This window comes from Carica papaya, chromosome 7 (assembly GCF_054855325.1).
Source record: "Carica papaya isolate Zhongbai chromosome 7, ASM5485532v1, whole genome shotgun sequence".
NCBI lineage: Eukaryota > Viridiplantae > Streptophyta > Magnoliopsida > Brassicales > Caricaceae > Carica > Carica papaya.
In genome coordinates, this window is record NC_142315.1 from 23,769,453 (window position 1) to 23,788,282 (window position 18,830).

The 18,830-nt window shown below is 38.1% G+C and overlaps 1 protein-coding gene across 3 annotated transcripts; it reads left to right on the plus strand.

Moving 5' to 3' along the window:
• The first annotated feature begins 99 nt into the window (after positions 1–99).
• TRS120 (transport protein TRS120) lies at positions 100–18,021 on the plus strand. 3 transcript variants are annotated; one of them, XR_015813209.1, is made up of 12 exons: positions 100–740; positions 1,073–1,279; positions 1,403–1,585; positions 2,007–2,116; positions 4,714–4,773; positions 5,745–6,024; positions 6,180–6,472; positions 6,769–7,646; positions 8,563–9,489; positions 9,987–10,255; positions 12,395–12,429; positions 17,798–18,021. XR_015813209.1 is itself a non-coding variant. In XM_088207163.1 (11 exons), exons 1-10 carry the CDS (start codon positions 330–332, stop codon positions 10,205–10,207), a joined length of 3,570 nt encoding a protein of 1,189 aa, XP_088063289.1. In that variant the 5' UTR covers positions 100–329; the 3' UTR covers positions 10,208–10,255; positions 12,395–12,753. The 3 variants fall into 3 exon arrangements, 2 of the variants coding, with proteins under 2 accessions (XP_088063289.1, XP_088063288.1); XM_088207163.1 differs by lacking the exon at positions 17,798–18,021 and having other exon boundaries at positions 12,395–12,753; XM_088207162.1 differs by lacking the exons at positions 12,395–12,429; positions 17,798–18,021 and having other exon boundaries at positions 9,987–10,368.
• The last annotated feature ends 809 nt before the right edge of the window (positions 18,022–18,830 follow it).

An 18,830-nucleotide genomic window follows, 5' to 3' on the forward strand; every position in this document is an offset into this window, starting at 1 on the left:
AGACAATTTTAAAATAATTAAAAAATTAGAAACAAAAATTAAAAAGTCATGCGATGACGAAAACTACAGAAGAGTGGTGATAAGAAGTAGGAATCAAATTTTCAAGCAAATCATTTCTATGATAACTGTATCTCGCCACTCCCTCTCCAGACAAGCAAAGACTGATACCCAAACAAGTCCTTCCCTTCTAAATCTAATTTCTATTGCCGCGATTCGGTGCTTCCATTTCCAACTCCTGTTGCACATTCCCGTTGTTTAGCAAATCTGATGCGCCCATTTCTATAATAACACTCCTGCACTTCAATCGACTCCACCTTCCGATCCCTTCAATGGAACCCGACGTGAGCGTCGAGACCTCTTCCATGATTCGGATAGCCGTCCTCCCGATCGGCCATGTCCCACCGGGGATCCTGCGGGACTACCACTCGATGCTGCTGCGTCACCAGACGATTCCTCTATCTGCGATCAGCTCCTTCTACACGGAGCACCAGAAGTCGCCATTCGCCCATCAGCCATGGGACTCGGGCTCACTCCGGTTCAAGTTCGTCCTTGGTGGGGCTCCGCCGAGCCCGTGGGAGGATTTCCAGTCGAATCGCAAGACTCTCTCGGTTATCGGCATATGTCACTGCCCTTCCTCTCCTGATCTGGATTCCGTCATCGAACAGTTCAATGCCACCTGTAAAAGTTACACCTCTGCTCTTGTCGAGCGATGTTTTGCGTTTTGTCCCGGCGATTCTCATGTGAGTAGTTGAGTGTTCATGCTCCTCTCTTTTGCTTGTTTTGTTAATGGAATTCTGGATTAACCCGGAAAACAATATCTCGAAACTAACTCCTATCGAGTTTTTACTTGTTTTGAGATCGATCAGTTTAAATTAATTAAGTTGTTTTTTTTTATTATTTAACCATTTGAAGGTATTTCATTGTCTCATCAGGAATGCGATGTCACCATGTTATGTGATTAGGAGAATGCTTTAAACGTCTTAACTAAATCCTAATACATACTAATTATGCTGTTCAGTGGAAAGTTTAGCGGGATGTGTCATTTAATACCAATTTTGCTTTTCTTTTGCAGCTAGAGGATGGAGGTAAGAAGGCCGACAACTTGATTTTGTTTCCTCCTGCCGATCGCCAAACACAGGAGTTTCACTTGCAAACTATGATGCAAGACATTGCTGCTTCCCTTTTGATGGAATTTGAGAAGTGGGTCCTCCAAGCAGAATCTGCAGGGACTCTTTTGAAGACACCATTAGATTCTCAAGCCAGTCTCAGCTCAGAGGAGGTTCATGTTTAGGTGTCCTAAGAATTTGCATGCGCATTTTTTTTTCTCTGTGAGGCTTCAGTTAACTTGAGATCCAGGATGTGGATCTTTGCAACTTAATCATTTTAAATGTATACCATTTAGGTTATCAAGGCCAAAAAGCGAAGGCTAGGTCGTGCACAGAAGACCATAGGAGATTATTGTTTGTTAGCAGGATCACCTGTTGATGCGAATGCCCATTATCAGACTGCACTAGAACTAGCCAGATTGACTGGGGATTACTTCTGGTATGCCGGGGCACTGGAGGGCAGTGTTTGTGCTTTACTGGTATGCTTATCTACGGGCCAAGATCAATTTTTATTACATTTGTATTAAGTACGATGCTTCACTGAGAAAATTGCATATGTCATATATGCATCACGGTATTTTAGAATTAGACAATAAGAAATTAAGGTTTTCTAGTTTGAAAATCGTGAAATGATATAGCCAATTCCACTTTCCATTTATATAGGATCTGAGCCCAATAGGAATCCCAAGTATGTTTTGTTATACAAATTGTGATCAAATAGTTCAACTGTATAATGGGATGCTTTTTCTAACATCAACTGCCCTTGATATGAGAAGTTTATTCCTATAAATTGCCAGCCAGTTAGCAGAATGCTTCTGAATTTGGATGTTGTTTTGTTTCTTCCTATTTCTCTATTTTGTATTTGCAATTTACTTTTATATTTGTTTTCCTCGTTGTTAGGTAGACCGCATGGGTCAAAAGGATTCTGTTGTAGAGGATGAGGTTAGATACCGATACACTAGTGTCATTGCATATTACAGAAAGTCATTCACACAAGACAATGCTCAGAGGTAACGTTGATTTTTCATTCTTTTATATATTACAGAAAGTCAAGGTGTGGAGGACAGTTCCCTGATGCTGAACCTCTGATCAAGAGGGTTGCAGTATAATATTAATGTCCTGCTGAACTTTTTATGTTGATAGGTTGCGTGCGTTTTGCTTCTGCCTGGAAAATTTTCTATATTCTTGTTATACTACTGTATAATAATTCTTAAAAATTTTACGTTGAAACTCTGATATTGTGATACGTAAAAGAGTATATTATAATTCTAATACAATAATACATAAAAAAAAAAACATATTTTTTAGAGAAACGAAGGAGAGAAATAATATTAACAGGCCTCCAAGGGATAATATTTACAGGCGGGTATATACAAGAGATTTACATATTATTAACAGAAAGCAAAGTATCTGTAAGATTCCCTAATCCTTTCTAAAGAGGAGGATGGGCACAAAATAAAAAACTTAAGGCATGGAATTGATGATCTCTAGTAATTGCAAAAGGTGAAAAATGCCACCAAAAGTCTTCTTATTCCTTTTTTATTGATCTTCCCAAATGATAGCCATCAAAATGAGGGATTATGTAGTTGCAGGTTGTAATCCATACCCAAATCTCAACGACAATAGAACCACTAGCCAGCCAGGACATGTTGAGGAAAGAAAGTTGAATCCATAACTTTTTAGTCTTAGTGCAACAAAGGAGGAAGGGGTCTAGGGATTTACTATCTTCCAAAAACATAGCACGCTTGTTGACAATTTGCATCTACCATGCTCTCTCAAGTTATCGAAAGTGAGGATTCTATCCCATGCAAAGAGTGCAGTATAGAGGGGCCTTTTTTTTTTTTTTGCAAATTTGCTTCGAGGGAATTTAGATGCGACCTTGGGTTAAAGAAGACTATGTAGAAGGCCTTGGGTTAAAGAAGACTATGTAGAAGGAGTTGACTGAAAGCAATTATATTGCTTTTTATTTGTCTTATTTCTGCAAAAGGACAAATACAATAGGTTTGATACGACTGCTGAAGATGGCAGTAGTTTCAACAAGGTATCAAGATAATAGTCATCTTAAATTAAGAAATTGCAATGATAAAATGGAGCTTTGAGTCATTCTTCTATGAGCTCAGTAAAAAAGTAACTAGGAGAAATTAGACAACTAGAGTGTATACTGACAGGATTAATAATGTAAATTTTAGCTTATTATGAAACATATATTTCTATCAAGTCTCATAGTTGACAGGATAAAAGCAAAGTTTAATTGAAGGGCTAGCCAGAAGGTGATAATGTTGCATGTTCCTTTTCAGTCATGGCTGTGACCTATGACAAGATGATATTAGAACTTGTGATGCCACATAGACTATAGAGAGGTGTTATATATATATTTTTTAAGAGCATAAAGTAGTAGAAACAGGCATATTGGTTTAATTCCATCAAAATATTTCGCTTGGGTTGTTAACAAGCATGACAAGCTTGCTGAAAGCTAAAATCTTGTACCTCAACTTGATCTTTGACAAATAACAGGCTACTCAAATAGTGGCATAATACATTATAAAGTTCCTGAGAAAGTGGTAGAAACATGTCTAGGACAGAGTTCATTGGTTTTCACCAAATTAAATCTGTTAGACTATTTTATTTGTTCTCGAGATAATTAGGTCCAATAACCAAATATTATGAGTGCTTCAAAATAGTTGGTTTGTACTTTGTAAAGGTAATAAAGTCTTAACATATCTTATCTCTTGTTGATTTAGGCTAATCATTTGTGCATGGTTCTTTTTAACTGACAAAATGTTCTGAAAAATGACAAATAAAATAGGTAGGTTGTGGAAGATGGTGGTGATGTCAACAGGATATTAAGATTATAGTCTTCTAAAGTTGAGAAGATGCAATCTATAAAATGAAGACTTGATTCATTCTTCTATGAGATCAATGAAAACAAGTAATTAGGAAAAACTGGAAAACTAAAGTGTATAATGACAGGGTTAATAATGTAAACTTTAGTTTATTATGAAACATATATTTCTATTATTTGCCAAATTGAGGGGATAGTAACTAAGTTTAGTTGAAAGGCTAGCTAGAAGATGATAATGTTGCATATTTTTTTTCAGTCATGGCTCCCAGCTATGACAAGATATAAAAACTTGTGATGCTGCATAAAATGAATATATAGGCATTGGTTTTATTTATGTTTTAGAGCACAAATATAGGATAGGCATTTTATATTAATCCCATCAAAATGTTTTGATTGGGTAGGTAACAAGCATGACAAGCTTGTCAAAAGCTAAAATGTACTTTATGTGATCTTTGACAAATAACAGGCGGCTCAAATGGTGGCACGATACAAGTATAAAGTTCCTGGGAATTGGTAGAAACATGTTTAAAACAGAGTTTAATGTAATTGCAACTCTTGTTTGATAATTAAATCTGTAGGACTTTTTTATTTGTTATCAAGACAATATAGGTACTGAACTCAGTGTGTTTTGTGTATGCTTCAAAATAATTTTTTTGTACTTTGGAATGGTAAGAAGTTATAACTTAGGCTAATTGTTTATGCATCTTCTTTTAACTAACAAAATAGTTTCTGACTAAAAAAACATTTTCAACTATTTGGATGCAGAGTTTCTCCTCTGAGTTTTGAACTTGAAGCTACCTTGAAACTGGCCCGATTTCTGTGCAGGTATTGATCTCTAGGAAAACATTTTCCCTCATTATCATAAAAATGCAGCATCTCTGAGATTTACATTGAAGAGTTCCTCAAAAAAAAGGACGTTGAAGAAATAAGAGGGGGATGATGCTGGCATATCGCCTTTGGGATTACGTTTACATGATGTGTCACATATAAATTTAATCTTTAGCTTCCTTTTTGGTTGCATCATACTTTTGACTTATTAACTTCATGATTTTTTCTTTATTGTTTGTTGGTACCGTACTCATGCCACTGCAAAGTTATATCGATATATGAAGCAATAAATTTTCAGAGAGAACTATGCCTTTCCTTGTTAAAATTGTTCTTCTAAAACTTGTGGAGTCTTCTGTTTTGTTTGGTTTTCGATCCTCTGTTAGTTTTGTTCCCTCTTGCTAGGTAGGGGAAAGAAAAGAAGTCCTCCCTTCTACTTACTCCTTTAAGTTTGGTGAAAACCAATGAACTCATTTTCTATTGATGAAGCAATTTTTGTGTCTTTTTCTCAAATGTGATGAAAGAAAAGAAAATCTAGAAATTTGATAGGAACATCTCTGATTATAATGCAATTCTTTGTTTTTTTTCCAGTATTAGTTTGCTGTCATTCATTTTTTAGTGCTTTGTGAAGATTTTTTATAATTGGGAGGGGAGGTCAGTGGGAGTGCTTTAGGGTGGCTGGAAGCACTTAGCTAGTAACTTATGGTCGTTGAGTACTATAGTTTTCTTTTTCCTGCTTAGATCAGAGAAGAGGAACTGCAGCTTCTAAGGGTCTGTGTTGTGGTTTTCATGATCTTTCTTATCATCTTGCAAACTGTCAAATACACATTTATGTTTATTCATGTATATATATTGGATAAGTTTTATCTCAAAAAGAAAATCGCTGAGTTTGCAGGTGCACCATTTTTAGTCAAGTGTGTTTTGATATTTTCTAATTATTTTCTTTTTGGCTTTTTTCTGGTGTTTTACAGGAGAGAGCTGGCTAAGGAAGTAGTGGAGTTGTTAACCAGTGCTGCTGATGGTGCAAAATCTTTGATTGATGCCAGTGATAAACTCATATTATATGTCGAAATAGCGCGGTTATTTGGTATGCTTGGATATCAACGAAAAGCTGCCTTCTTTTCTAGGCAGGTAGCTCAGCTGTACTTCAGACAAGAGAATAGACTGGCAGCTATTAGTGCCATGCAAGTTCTGGCGATGACCACAAAAGCTTACCATGTTCAAAGTAGAGCATCCTTCTCCAATTCTAATGTAAGTTTGCAAGCATGGGTGAACAGTTTTTTTAAAAGAAGTTTGTATTCCATCTATACTGTTAAAACAGAGTAATATCATGTAAATTATCTTGTCTATATTGCTTAGTTTAATCATGTTAACTTGCTTGATGGTTTTTATTTCCTTTGCAAAAGGAAGCTGGATCAGGTCAGATTGACAGTGGAAAAATGCATCACCAATCTGTAATCTCGCTGTTTGAGTCTCAGTGGAGCACTTTGCAGATGGTTGTTCTGAGGGAGATATTGCTTTCTGCAGTTCGTGCTGGAGATCCTCTTGCTGCCTGGAGTGCAGCAGCAAGACTACTAAGATCTTATTACCCTCTAATCACACCTGCTGGGCAAAATGGCCTTGCCAGTGCCCTTACAAATTCATCGGAAAGGTTGCCATCTGGAACTCGTTGCGCTGATCCTGCCTTACCTTTCGTAAGGTATGTGCTATAGTGCAAATGTCATATAACTTCAGGGAATTAGATACTTGTAAAACAACTTTAAGAAATTCACCTTTTAGTTCAAACTTTGAAAAGCTTTATTTATTTTTGGGTTTCTGGAAAGTACACTGCAGGCTTGAAAGTGGGCACGTATTGTCTTCCTTCTACTTGATAACTGCCATATGATTGACATTAAGATTGTTGCCTAAGTATTTTTTTTTCCTCGTACATTTTAATTATAATTAGTTTGATCTTCTATAAAAGATTGGGAACTAATCAATAATTTGTACTCCTAGGTTATATTCTTTTCCTCAACATCCCTCACAGGTAGATATTGTAAAAAGAAATCCAGCTAGAGAAGATTGGTGGGCTGGATCTGCTCCCTCTGGCCCCTTTATCTATACACCATTCAGCAAAGGGGAATCAAATGATACTAACAAACAGGAGCTGATTTGGGTAGTTAGTGAGCCAGTCCAGGTTTTGGTGGAGTTGGCAAATCCATGTGGCTTTAATTTGAGAGTTGATAGTATATATCTCTCAGTCCATACAGCAAATTTTGATGGTTTTCCTATCAGTGTTGATCTCCCACCTAATTCATCAAAGGTAATCACATTATCTGGAATTTCCACTGCAGTTGGACCGGTGGCAATTCCAGGATGCACTGTCCATTGCTTTGGTGTGATTACTGAACATCTTTTTAAGGATGTTGATAATTTGCTTCTAGGAGCAGCACAGGGACTTGTACTTTCAGATCCTTTCCGATGCTGTGGATCTGTGAAGTTGAGAAATATGTCTGTTCCAACTATATCTGTGGTTCCCCCTTTGCCATTGCTAGTGCCACGAATTGTAGGTGGGGATGGTAATATTGTTCTGTATGAAGGTGAGATCCGTGATGTGTGGATAAGTCTGTCGAATGCAGGAACAGTTCCTGTAGAGCAGGCACATATCTCATTATCTGGAAAAAATCAGGATGCTGTTATCTCAATTGCATCTGAAAGTTTAAAGTCTGCTCTTCCTTTGAAGCCTGGTGCTGAAGTGACTGTGCCTGTGACCTTAAAAGCCTGGCAACTTGGGCCAGTGGACACTGATAATGCTGCTGGCCGGGGTGCCTCAGTAAGCACAGGAAGAAATCTAAAAGATGGAAGCAGCCCCTCATTATTAATCCATTATGCAGGTATTTCTAACCATATTTAAATTTCTTATTTTGTCATTAACTTGTATTTATTTAATAAAACTTTAAAACTTCCTTGCATTTTTTTAATGAAGGCTCAAAGCTATCTCTCATGTGTGTTCAGGAAACCCAACAAGATTAACAAAAAATTTGAAGCACTTCACTTTTTTCTTTAACATGTATGTTTGAAGTTAGACTGATATAATGGTTAAACATGATGGAGAGATAGGACAATTTAGGGGATAAAATTTAGAGATAAAAAATCCAACAATTGAATTAAGATTCTGGTTTGTCCAGAGCATAGAGAGAATTTTTCTCTTGGATGATTCTGGTTTTGTGTCAACAGAATCTAACTCTTCGAAAATTTAGATGTGATATGTAAACCTCCTTATATATAAGGACAATTAACTCTTAACTTTTAGGACTCATTAGTTAATAAGAAGAAAACATTTAATCAACTAATTCTGGAAATCTGCATCATAACTAGATTACCAAAGTAACCCACATAACTAAACCAAGGAGGTTCTGCCGTTGAGAACAGGAACTTCATGCTGGGAAATAATAAAGAAGAAAAAGCCTGGTAGGAGACTCAAATTGATAATTATTGATGATCAGGTTGAGCATGATTCTCTGCTCCTGTTGATTATTAGGGAACCTCACACATCTAGATTTAAAGCATCTGGAAGCTATAATAGAAACTTTATTTCCCTATACAAAGGATCTCTTGATAAAATTGTAATTGTTTGTCGGGATTCACCTTTGTACGTAGGTAGCTACAAAATTTCTTTCTGATAATAATCTTTTTCAATCCAAAAGGAAAAAAGAGTAACTACATTGAACTGTCAAATACATGTTTGAGTAATTTAAAGATATTTTACTGTGAGCTTTGGAGTGCTTATTTTTCAAATTTCTTTGTCAGGGCCACTAGCTAATTCCAGAGATCCTCAGACAAATGGATTTACTGTGACTCCTGGTAGACGACTTGTTGTTCCCTTGCAAATCTGTGTTCTACAAGGTTTATCTTTTGTAAGAGCTCGCTTACTTTCAATGGAAATTCCTGCCCACGTCAGTGAGAACCTTCCTAAGGAGGCAGCTGGTTCAGAAGATAAGATTGACAGCTTAGTGAAGATTGATCCGTTCAGAGGAAGCTGGGGGCTGCGGTTTCTTGAACTCGAGTTAGCTAATCCAACTGATGTTGTGTTTGAAACTAGTGTATCTGTCCACTTGGAAAATTCTTGCGAGGATGAATACCTTCATGTCGACCAACACGCTACTGAATTTGATTATCCTAAGACGAGAATTGACAGGGATTATTCTGCTAGGGTATTGATACCCTTGGAGCATTTTAAGTTGCCCATCCTTGATGGTTCCTTTTTTGTGAAGGATTTTCGTTCTGATGGGACTATCAGTGGCAGGAACTACAACTTCTCAGAGAAAAATACCAAGGCTGAACTGAATGCATCAATTAAGAACCTGATATCCAGAATAAAAGTCAGGTGGCAGTCAGGACGGAACAGCTATGGAGAACTAAATATTAAGGATGCTATACAGGCAGCCCTTCAGACATCTGTTTTGGATGTATTGCTTCCAGATCCATTGACGTTTGGTTTTAGGCTTGTTAGGAACAATAGACATGTCTCAAAAGTTGATTTTCCAAGAGAATCTAATGTAGAGCCTATTTCCTCTGGGTCTAAAGGTTCTGTGCTGGCACATGACATGACTCCAATGGAAGTTCTTGTTTGTAATAATACTAAGGAAATGATCAAGTTGAATCTCAGTATTACTTGCAGAGATGTCGCTGGAGAGAATTGCGTAGAGGGTGCCAAAGCAACTGTCCTGTGGTCTGGTAAGTTTCTCATATATCTTTAACTAACTTTTTCGTTTAATATTTTCTGTTGTCTCCCCATTTCAATAAGAAAAATCTCTAATCAATTTTTTAAGGTAGAATGTCGCATAGAATTCTCCACCTATATGGAATGTCTTATTCAATTCCTAATCAATTTCTAATGCTTATACTAATAACAGTCTTAATTAAAATATAATCTGTTGTGTTTGAGTTACTACTTCCTCATCTTCATTTTCTTTATTTTGGGAGTTCAGCACCCACCTTGAAAGCTAGGAATTGAATTCTCACCATTACGCAATTCAATGTGAACTGGTATAAACTTAAACACAACTAATTATGTTCTAATTATGCGTGTTTATTATGAAAATTAGAAAAAGACTGAATGGTAATTGAACTGAATAGTTAGAGTCCATATGTAAGTATCTCTTCCTTCACCGTTGCTGCAAACTGTAAATTTGATAGCATGTCAATTTCATAATCTGTAATATAATTGTTAGGTGCTTTGAGTGGAATCATGATGGAGGTTCCCCCACTTCAAGAGACCAGGCATCCTTTCTCTTTATACTTCCTTGTACCGGGTGAATACACAATGGTAGCTGCGGCGGTGATTGAGGAGGCTAATGACGTTCTTAGGGCACGAGCGAGAACTGATTGTTCTGATGAACCAATATTCTGTCGTGGTCCTCCATTTCATGTTCGTGTCATCGGAACTGCATGATGGGCTCTTTTGGTCCATTGGTATTGTATCAGCACCAATTATGTCTAGGTATCTATTTGATCATCATTTTATCTGCCTATGGTCTTCAGTTTTCTGTTGTATATCCAAATTTAGTCAGTTTAAGCAATTGAATCAAGTATAAATTTGTGATGAGTCTTTAATTCCCCTGTCTAGTAACTTTTCTTTTCCATTATCCTTCTAAAATTCCATTCCCCAAGTATATATATTTATTTATTATTTTCTGTGGATTAAATACAAATGGAAAGCCTGCAGTAACTTGTCATAAATTCTAAACCCACACTACGATAACTAAATTTCTATTTTCTGCTAGACTTAATAAAACCAAATGTAAACTAATTGAAATCAGGATTCAGTTTAAACACAGAATTGGAAATCTGTTGATTATCTTAATATGCAAGAACAACTGGTGGTGTTTCTGTCTGTTGCTTTCTTATTAGTTACTGTAGTTTCTCTTGTATACGAGTGGCATCTTTTTGGCGTCTTGTTTATGCATATTTCTTATCCTTTTTCTTTCAAAAAAATGAAAGTTACTGTAGTTGTTTTTCGGTCTCTGGTTGTCTCGGGATCTATATTTGCTGTGAGCCAGCCCAATTATCGGTCTGTTTTTGGTGACATTTTTTCAAACAGTTCAAAGAGAATTGATTTTGTAATCTTAACTCTGATTTTCGTTTGTTTGGGGTGATCGCTTGGAGGATAACTGATAGCTCTAGCACGCAGATGGTAGTTCAAGTCTTCAAAATGTTCCATTTTTCTCGGAGAAGTTACTAGTTTGAATTAGTTTATTAATAGCAAGGATGCATTTGGTTCAATTCCTTGTCAATTCTTATTTTTAATTCTCATATTAATTTTAATATGTATAATTAAATATACATATTTGATTGATTGTGGTGTCCTACAACTTATAGATTATGGTGCTTGATCTATGGTCTTCTAGGGGAGAGATAGGAGCTTGGGAGAGTTTGTGTGTAAAAATAAATTATTGTAGGACATTATTCCATTAAACTGTTTCTTGTGCCATTTGGAAAGAGAGGAGTAGAAGAGTTTTTGATTGATAGTGTTCGGAATAGATCAATTAGATTAAAAAAAAGGTGAATACATATTTTTAGATTAGTATTATTAAATTATAACATTATTAGTGATTTAAATTTTAAAAACGTGACTGATATTCTAACATCTTTATAAATACTTTTGTAGATGGTAATATAAATACCCGTGTCTTTTGGTACTCAGTTACTTCATACTTTACAATTTTTTATTTTATAAAAAATATGTATAATTAAATATAATTTATAAAATTACAACTATCCTACACTTTCAAACAAGACAAATTTTGTCTTAATTTGTTTGTCAGTCCTCTTTTTTATTATTTTTTTTTTTATGGTGAATTAAATGAAAGGTAGGGACTTGGAACTCAAATCTCCTTGGGCCAAGGTTGTATTGGAAAATCCCATTGGGCCAAAGATTAGATCTTATTATGGATTAGAAAAGCTAGGGAGGAAAAATTTTCTTTTAAACACTTGCCCACATGGTTTCCAACTGGTCATAGGTATGGCCTTATTAGCCTACAAGAAAAACAAAGGAATTACAGAATTCAACTAATCTTGTCTAGGTTTCGTTAGTTGTGTGTGTTTTATTCTCCTTGCTCTTCTTATATTTATTTATTTTAATGCTATGATTAGGATATATTCAGTCTGGAGTTTTTTTTTTTAAATACATTATTTGATTTCCACTTGAAATTTTGACTCAGGTTCAATTTTTATCAAAAAAGCAACTGCGTAGTTATATCTCTTCCGCAGGTCTTACTATCTAACAGTTTCATCTCTCATATTTCTCTTGGTTATGCATTAGAAACTCGTTTGTCAAATGCTAGAACGAATATATGAGGAGCTTTATTGGCATCGGTTGTTAGGAGAAAATGTCTTGCCGACACTTTCAATTTTCTGATGGCTATATATATACCTAAAATCTTTTCAATGTGCTTAATAGGCTTGATGGGGGCTTTCTTTTCATTTTTTTTAAAAAAATCTTTTTTGCCTTATTGGATTCGTACGTATTATTATTAAATTAAAATGACATCAGATTACTTGGGTTAGAGAATGGTTGCTGAAGAGATTGATTGGATTCTTAGACTAAAGTACCCTGTTCCTTCTTTCTCCTTTTCTGCAGATTGCAAGTTAATATATTGGACTTAGAAACAAGAGGTAATTTCTTCTTCTTTCAGCTCTGTTTGCAACTTTGCTTTAATTAATGTCATAATATATATTAGTTTGGAAGGCATAATTTTGTTTTTGGCTAGTGGGGGGTCAAGTTTGTTATCATATACGGAAAGATGAAAATAAAAAAAATGTGAAAGGGAGACCTTATGGAATGGGGAAATTGTGTATGAATGTGACTGATTGATGAACTCACATCAAATACTTTTTCTTGCATGTATTTTTCAAATTTCTACTGTAGGCTAAATTTCATGTGACAATTATTTATTTGAAAAATAAATAAATAATATTTTGTTTTATATTAATTTTGAACATTTAACATTTTTCTCCAAAGATTATCTGCAAAAATATCAACCTGACTTTTAAGTACAATTTGGTGTAGTAACATGTTTTATCTATTAAGGGTTTTTCATAGTATATGTATATATATAGGGCTCAGTATCAACTGCTTTTTTATGTTTGACTATTTTTTATGTTTAATTTATTGTAAATAATAATATTTATAAAGTAAAATTTTGAATTAAATAGAGTATAAATCTAAAAATGTCAGTAAAAAAATTACATAATTTTGGGGGTAGAATAAAATAATCAATTATTAAGAAGGGGAAAAAAAATGACAAATATCTTTATGAGCAAACGAGTTAAATTCCACATTTCTGGCTAAAGAAAACCCAACAATCATGGCTAGAAAATTTCCATTCATGTGGCACAAACGTCAACATTCCATTAAAACACAGTATTATAACTCATAACTTCATTGTACCAAAATATTCTTGCCCTCAAAATCGCAAATTTTGTATATAAAAACACCTTTCAAAGAGAGGAACCCCAAGTCTACACGCTACAAACTCTTACCTCTTTTCTCAATAAACCCTCGTTTTCATGTCACCATTCCCATTAATTTTATACCTTCAAATCCAAATCCAAATCCAAATTCCATTGCCATTGATAGAGAGACTTGTCCCTTTCTTTTAATTGAGAATATGCCTATCAACCTCATGGAGTATGTATAACAACAGGATAAGTCTCCGTCATTTCCTCTTCCTTTACTTTTTTTAATTTTGATATAAAAATAAATTTTTATCTTTAAAATTTTCTACTCAACGTAAACAATGGCTCGATAAAAACTTGTTTTTTACTGTAATAACCAGAAAAAGGGAAAAGAAAAAAAAAATTGTTTGGAGGAAATGACGCCGTTTTGAAGAAGAAAAAACGACGTAGTTTTAAGAGGGAAAAAACGATGTCGTTTTGAGTAAGCTGGTAGGATATAAATGGGGGTTAGGGAGGAAAGAAGAAAAAAAAAAGAAAAGGGAAAAAGCAGGGAAGAAAGAGAGCGGGAAGGAGGAAAGAAGAGAGGGAAGAAGGTTCCAGAAGAGAGAGAGAGAGGGGAGTCAGAGTGGAGAGAAGCGAGAAGGGAGAGAGAAGAGGGCCGCGGACGGCGAACGGTGCGATCGGCAAGAGGAAGGAAAATGGAAACGGGAGGTACGGTAAAAAATTTGGTTGTGTAGGTGTTGTGTGAGTTGTGATGTTATTTGCAGGTTGCAGAGGCCAGGTAGTTCGTAGGTAGCTGGGCGGAGCGGAGAGGTGGAGTGTAGGACGGAATGGCGAAGGCGTTCGCGGAGGAGGCCGTGGGAAGAAGAGGATGGCGTTGCTGGGGCATACGGGAGGTCCGTGGGAGAGAGGGGAGGTCGTGTGAGGAGAGTGTGAGCACCAAGGGAAGGTCACTGAGAGGAAGAGTGAGTAAGGAATTTGGCGTGTGTGGGGGATCCGAGATGACGAAGGGAGTGGTGTGCGGGAGCGGGAGTGCGGAGGGAGTCGCGAGCGGAAGGAGCAAGAAGAATGACTTCGGTGAGTGTCCAGTGAGAGGGGTGAGCGTGGTGAGGGTGACAGTGAGAGTCCAGACTGTGCGAGGGAGGGGACTATGGAATAGGAATCGATATGTATGAGGAGTTTCGGGTGAGGAAAGAGGCGTATGAAACAGTAGGGAGAGGTAGGTTTAGAGGGGGATGAGAATGTAGTTGCTGGAGATGGGGATGGCACAAGAGGGGATTGTAAAGTGTGGTTTAGGGTGGGAGAGTAGGGGCGCGTTGGTAGTGGTGTAGCGGGAGTGTGGTGAGGGGAGATAGGTTGGTATAGATGCTGTAAATTTAAAGGTTGGCGAGGGAACATCGTCGGCGTATGTGTGAAGTGTTGGTGTGTGTGGCCTATTGGGGTCGAGGTGTGGAGCGAACATGAGTCGCCGATGTTGGTGACATGCGAGAACGGTATTGTGTGTGTGAGTAGCCATTGGGGCCGAGAGGTGGAGTGAGTATGAGTCACCGATGCTGGTAACGTGAGATAATAGTATTTATGTGCGTGCGTGGCCTATTGGGGTCGAGGTGTGGAGGAGCGAGCATGAGTCGCCGATGTTGGTGACGTGCGAGAACGGTATTGTGTGTGTGAGTGGCCATTGGGGCCGAAAGGTGGAGTGAGTATGAGTCACCGATGCTGGTGACGCGAGATAATGGTACTTGTGTGCGTGCATGGCCTTTTGGGGTCGAGGTGTGGAGGAGTGAGCATGAGTCGCCGATGTTGGTGACGTGCGAGAACGGTATTGTGTGTGCGTGGCCATTGGGACCGAGAGGTGGAGTGAGTATGAGTCACGATGCTGGTGACGTGAGATAATAGTATTTGTGTGCGTGCGTGACCTATTGGGGTCGAGGTGTGGAGAAGTGAGCATGAGTCACCGATATTGGTGACGTGCGGTAATAGTATTCGTGTGAGTGTGTGGCCTCTTGGGGTCGAGGTGTGGGATATAAGTCGTCGATGTTGGTGACACGAGATAGTGGTGTGTGTGTGGCCTAATGGGGTTGAGGGATAGAGAATGGCGTACGGGTAGTCGATATTGGTGATGAATGTGAACAGGGGCGCTTAGGGTGTGACTTCGGCCGGATAGTCACGTTTGATAGGCAACCCGAATAGTCTAGCGGGATAAGTGGGGCTAGTATTGTACTAGGGTATTGTTGAGGCAGGAGGTAGGTGGTATAGACATGGTACTTATGGGGATACTGGATTTTCTATTGTTGTATGTGTTATTGAATATTTGGTCTTTCGAGATAGGTAAATGACAGTTAGTTGTAAGGTGGTCCTAAGGCATGACTTGGGTGGTGTAAGAGAAATGCATATAGATATACTAAATTCCTTGTCACTGCATATTTGTAACACCCCGTTTTTTTTTTTTCCTTCTAATGGTATAAGATAAAGTACTCATACGACTCAACATACAATTCTCATATCATTCCAACCATGCATAAGAGAAACTTGTCCACATTCATTGCTCCAAATCAATTGTACATACATCTCCACCTCTACAACACATAGTAACACATTATCAAACATTTACAGAAGTTCAATACCCAAACTAAGACACCTTTTTCAAACTACTTTAAGTCACAAACAAAACTTGTGCCCTATGGAACTACTGACGGGGCTCCGTTACCAGCCGCTCGGATCCTGACTCCGTTCTTACTCCACCTGTGAATGATGAGAAGTGAGTTCACATAACTCAATACGATAAAAATCAGGTTTTAGGTGCAGTATGCAGTGACAAGAATTTTCAGAAATGTCTATATGCAGTTATCCTACCCAACCCAAAACAACTCATAAACCCCCTCCCTACACTAATCATCAAGGTCCTACCTCAAGGAAACAGTATGGCCAAGCAACCGCACACACACAACAACCATCCATTAGCTCACGTCACCAACATCGGTGACTCATACTCTCTCCCCCATCGCCCGACCTCATGAGGCCACACACACACACAAGCACCTTCATTCCACGTCACCAATATCGGCGACTCACATCCACTCCTCCACCTCTCAACCTAAAGAGGCCACGCACACACACCAGCACCTTCATTCCACGTCACCAATATCGGCGACTCATATCCACTCCTCCACCTCTCGACCTAAATAGGCCACACACACACATAAGTACCATCATCTCGCGTCACCAACATCGGCGACTCATACTCACTCCTCCAACTCTCGACCTCGTTGGGCCACGCACACACACAAACATTACCACGTCCCGTCACCAACACCGGTGACTCATACACTCTCCTTCACCTCTCGACCTTGTTAGGCCACACACACACACGTATCACCTCCTCACGCCACCAACATCGGCGGCTCACACTACACCCCACCAACGTGCTCCAAATCTCCCATCCTAAACCGCACTCTCCCATCTACCCTTACACCATGCTAATCGCAAGTGCTCTACACTATTCGCCCCCCCTCCCCCCCCCCCCCCCCCCTCCCTCTCTAACTTACTAACCCCTACTGTTCATATCACCCCCCTTCTCTCATCCGAACCCCATCAATTCCTGATGCCTAATCCCCTCTACCGTACCATCCAACCCTCTTCCCTTTCCTACCGCCCCCTACGTACCACTCCCCCTATCCTTCTGCCTCCTCCCGTTTCCTCTACACTTTTGCCTACCTAGGGCGGTTAAACCTCTCGGCTTGCACTGTCTCACTCCATACACACGCCCTTACCGCCGTGCACTCGGGGAATACGTCGCCTCTTATTAGCAACTCCCTCCACGCCTCCACCCACGCACACACCTCTTCCTGTCATCTTGGGTTTTTCTCCCACCTGCACTCCCTAGACTGCCCTCTCACTCTTCCTCACTTTGTTCTACCCGCACCACCTCCATTTTTCCCCCACGGCTCCCCGTACGCCTCCAACACCGCCATACTTCCGTTTCTCCCCCCGGTCTCCTCTGCAAACGTGCGGAATAACCCCACACTTTACTGCCTACCTCCACCGCTCAACTCCGTCGCGCCATTACAGACTCCGCAACCTGCAATTAAAATTTCACAACACACACACCACACCAAAACAACTCAAATTTCCACCGTACCTCCCGTTTCCATCTTCCTTCTTTCTGCCGGTCGCGTCGTCCGTCCACGGCCTCCTTCCCTCTCCCTTCTCGCTCCCCTCCGCTCCGACCCTCTCATCTCTCCTTCTGGAACTTTCCTTCCTTCTTCTTCTCCGCTCTCTTCTTTCCCTCCTTTTCTCTCTTTTTTCTTTCTTTTTTTCCTTTCCCTTCTCCCTTTCCCGACCTCACTTTATACCCTACTAGCCTACCCAAAACGACGTCGTTTTCCTTCATCCCAGAACGACGTCGTTTTTTTTTTCTTTCAAAACGATGTCATTTTTCTCCTCTTTAAAACGACGTCGTTTCCTACCTATTATAAATATATATTTTTTTTTTCTTTCCTTTTTGTTTCTAGTCATTACAATATTACACCTGCGACTTGATTTTTATCGTATTGAGTTATGTGAACTCACTTCTTGTTATTCACAGATAAAGTAGGGATGAAGCCGGGATCTGAGTTGCTGGTTACGGAGCCTAGTCTTTAGCGCCATAGGGCAAGGGTTTCTTTGTGGCGGGTCGCCGCCTGTAATAGTTTATCTTTGTATGGATATTGACTTGCTGAAAATGTATGATATGGTGTTGTTATTTGATGTATATGTAGACTGCAAGTTTACATTGGGTTTGAACAATGAACTGTGGACAAGTTTTGTTTATGTGAGATGTTATAGGTATGCGATTTGCGTGTTGGGTCATAGGATTGTTTATCTTACGCCGTTGGAAGGGAAAAAAAAACGGGGCGTTACATTTACAACTATATTTTAAGAGAAATTAAGAAGGGAAAAAAAGTGAATGGATTACGTAGAAGAAGAGAAACGAAGGCATGTTAAGGAATGATGATTGTTGATAGATCACTTCAAATACTTATCTTATTTGATTAGCGCTGAAATACAATAATTAACATACTTATTTCATTTAAAATGACTCATTTAGATTCTCTTAGGTGGGTGAGAAGTTTTGCTATTTCAATCTGGTTTAAGTTTAATAGCAATGACTTTGTTTAAGTTCAGCATAATATATTATTTTTGGTAGTTTTATGAAAAACATTCACAATAATAGGGTGTTGGTTTTATGTGCAACTTTGTTATCAATGGCATGTTATTGGTTAAAAATTTTAAAATCTTTGCAATTTTATAGTAGTTGAGATACGTAAATCACATTTGTCGATAAATAAGATAATATTTGTACTAATTATTTGATAACAAGGTATTTCAAATTTTAAAAAGATATAGTATGATCCATTGTGTTCTTGAGGATTTGCATAGACTTAGTAAAATCGAAATTAAAATTTAATTTTGTTTTGTATTTTTCTTATTTGTTTGTAATTTAAAAAATAAATAAATTTAATAATAAATTACCATAATTTAGTACTGTTAAGAATGATTGTGATTGGAAGTCTAGAGCTCTAATGAACACGCCTACACAGAAACCTCTTTCAAAGTTTTCAGCGTATGAATGTTGTAAT

Coding starts and splice junctions, on each gene's coding strand:
- TRS120 (XM_088207163.1), top strand. CDS start 330: ATGGAACCCGACGTGAGCGTCGAGACCTCTTCCATGATTCGGATAGCC. Junction 2,117..4,713: donor ACACAAGACAATGCTCAGAG/GTAACGTTGATT, acceptor ATTTGGATGCAG/AGTTTCTCCTCTGAGTTTTG. Junction 4,774..5,744: donor CTGGCCCGATTTCTGTGCAG/GTATTGATCTCT, acceptor GGTGTTTTACAG/GAGAGAGCTGGCTAAGGAAG.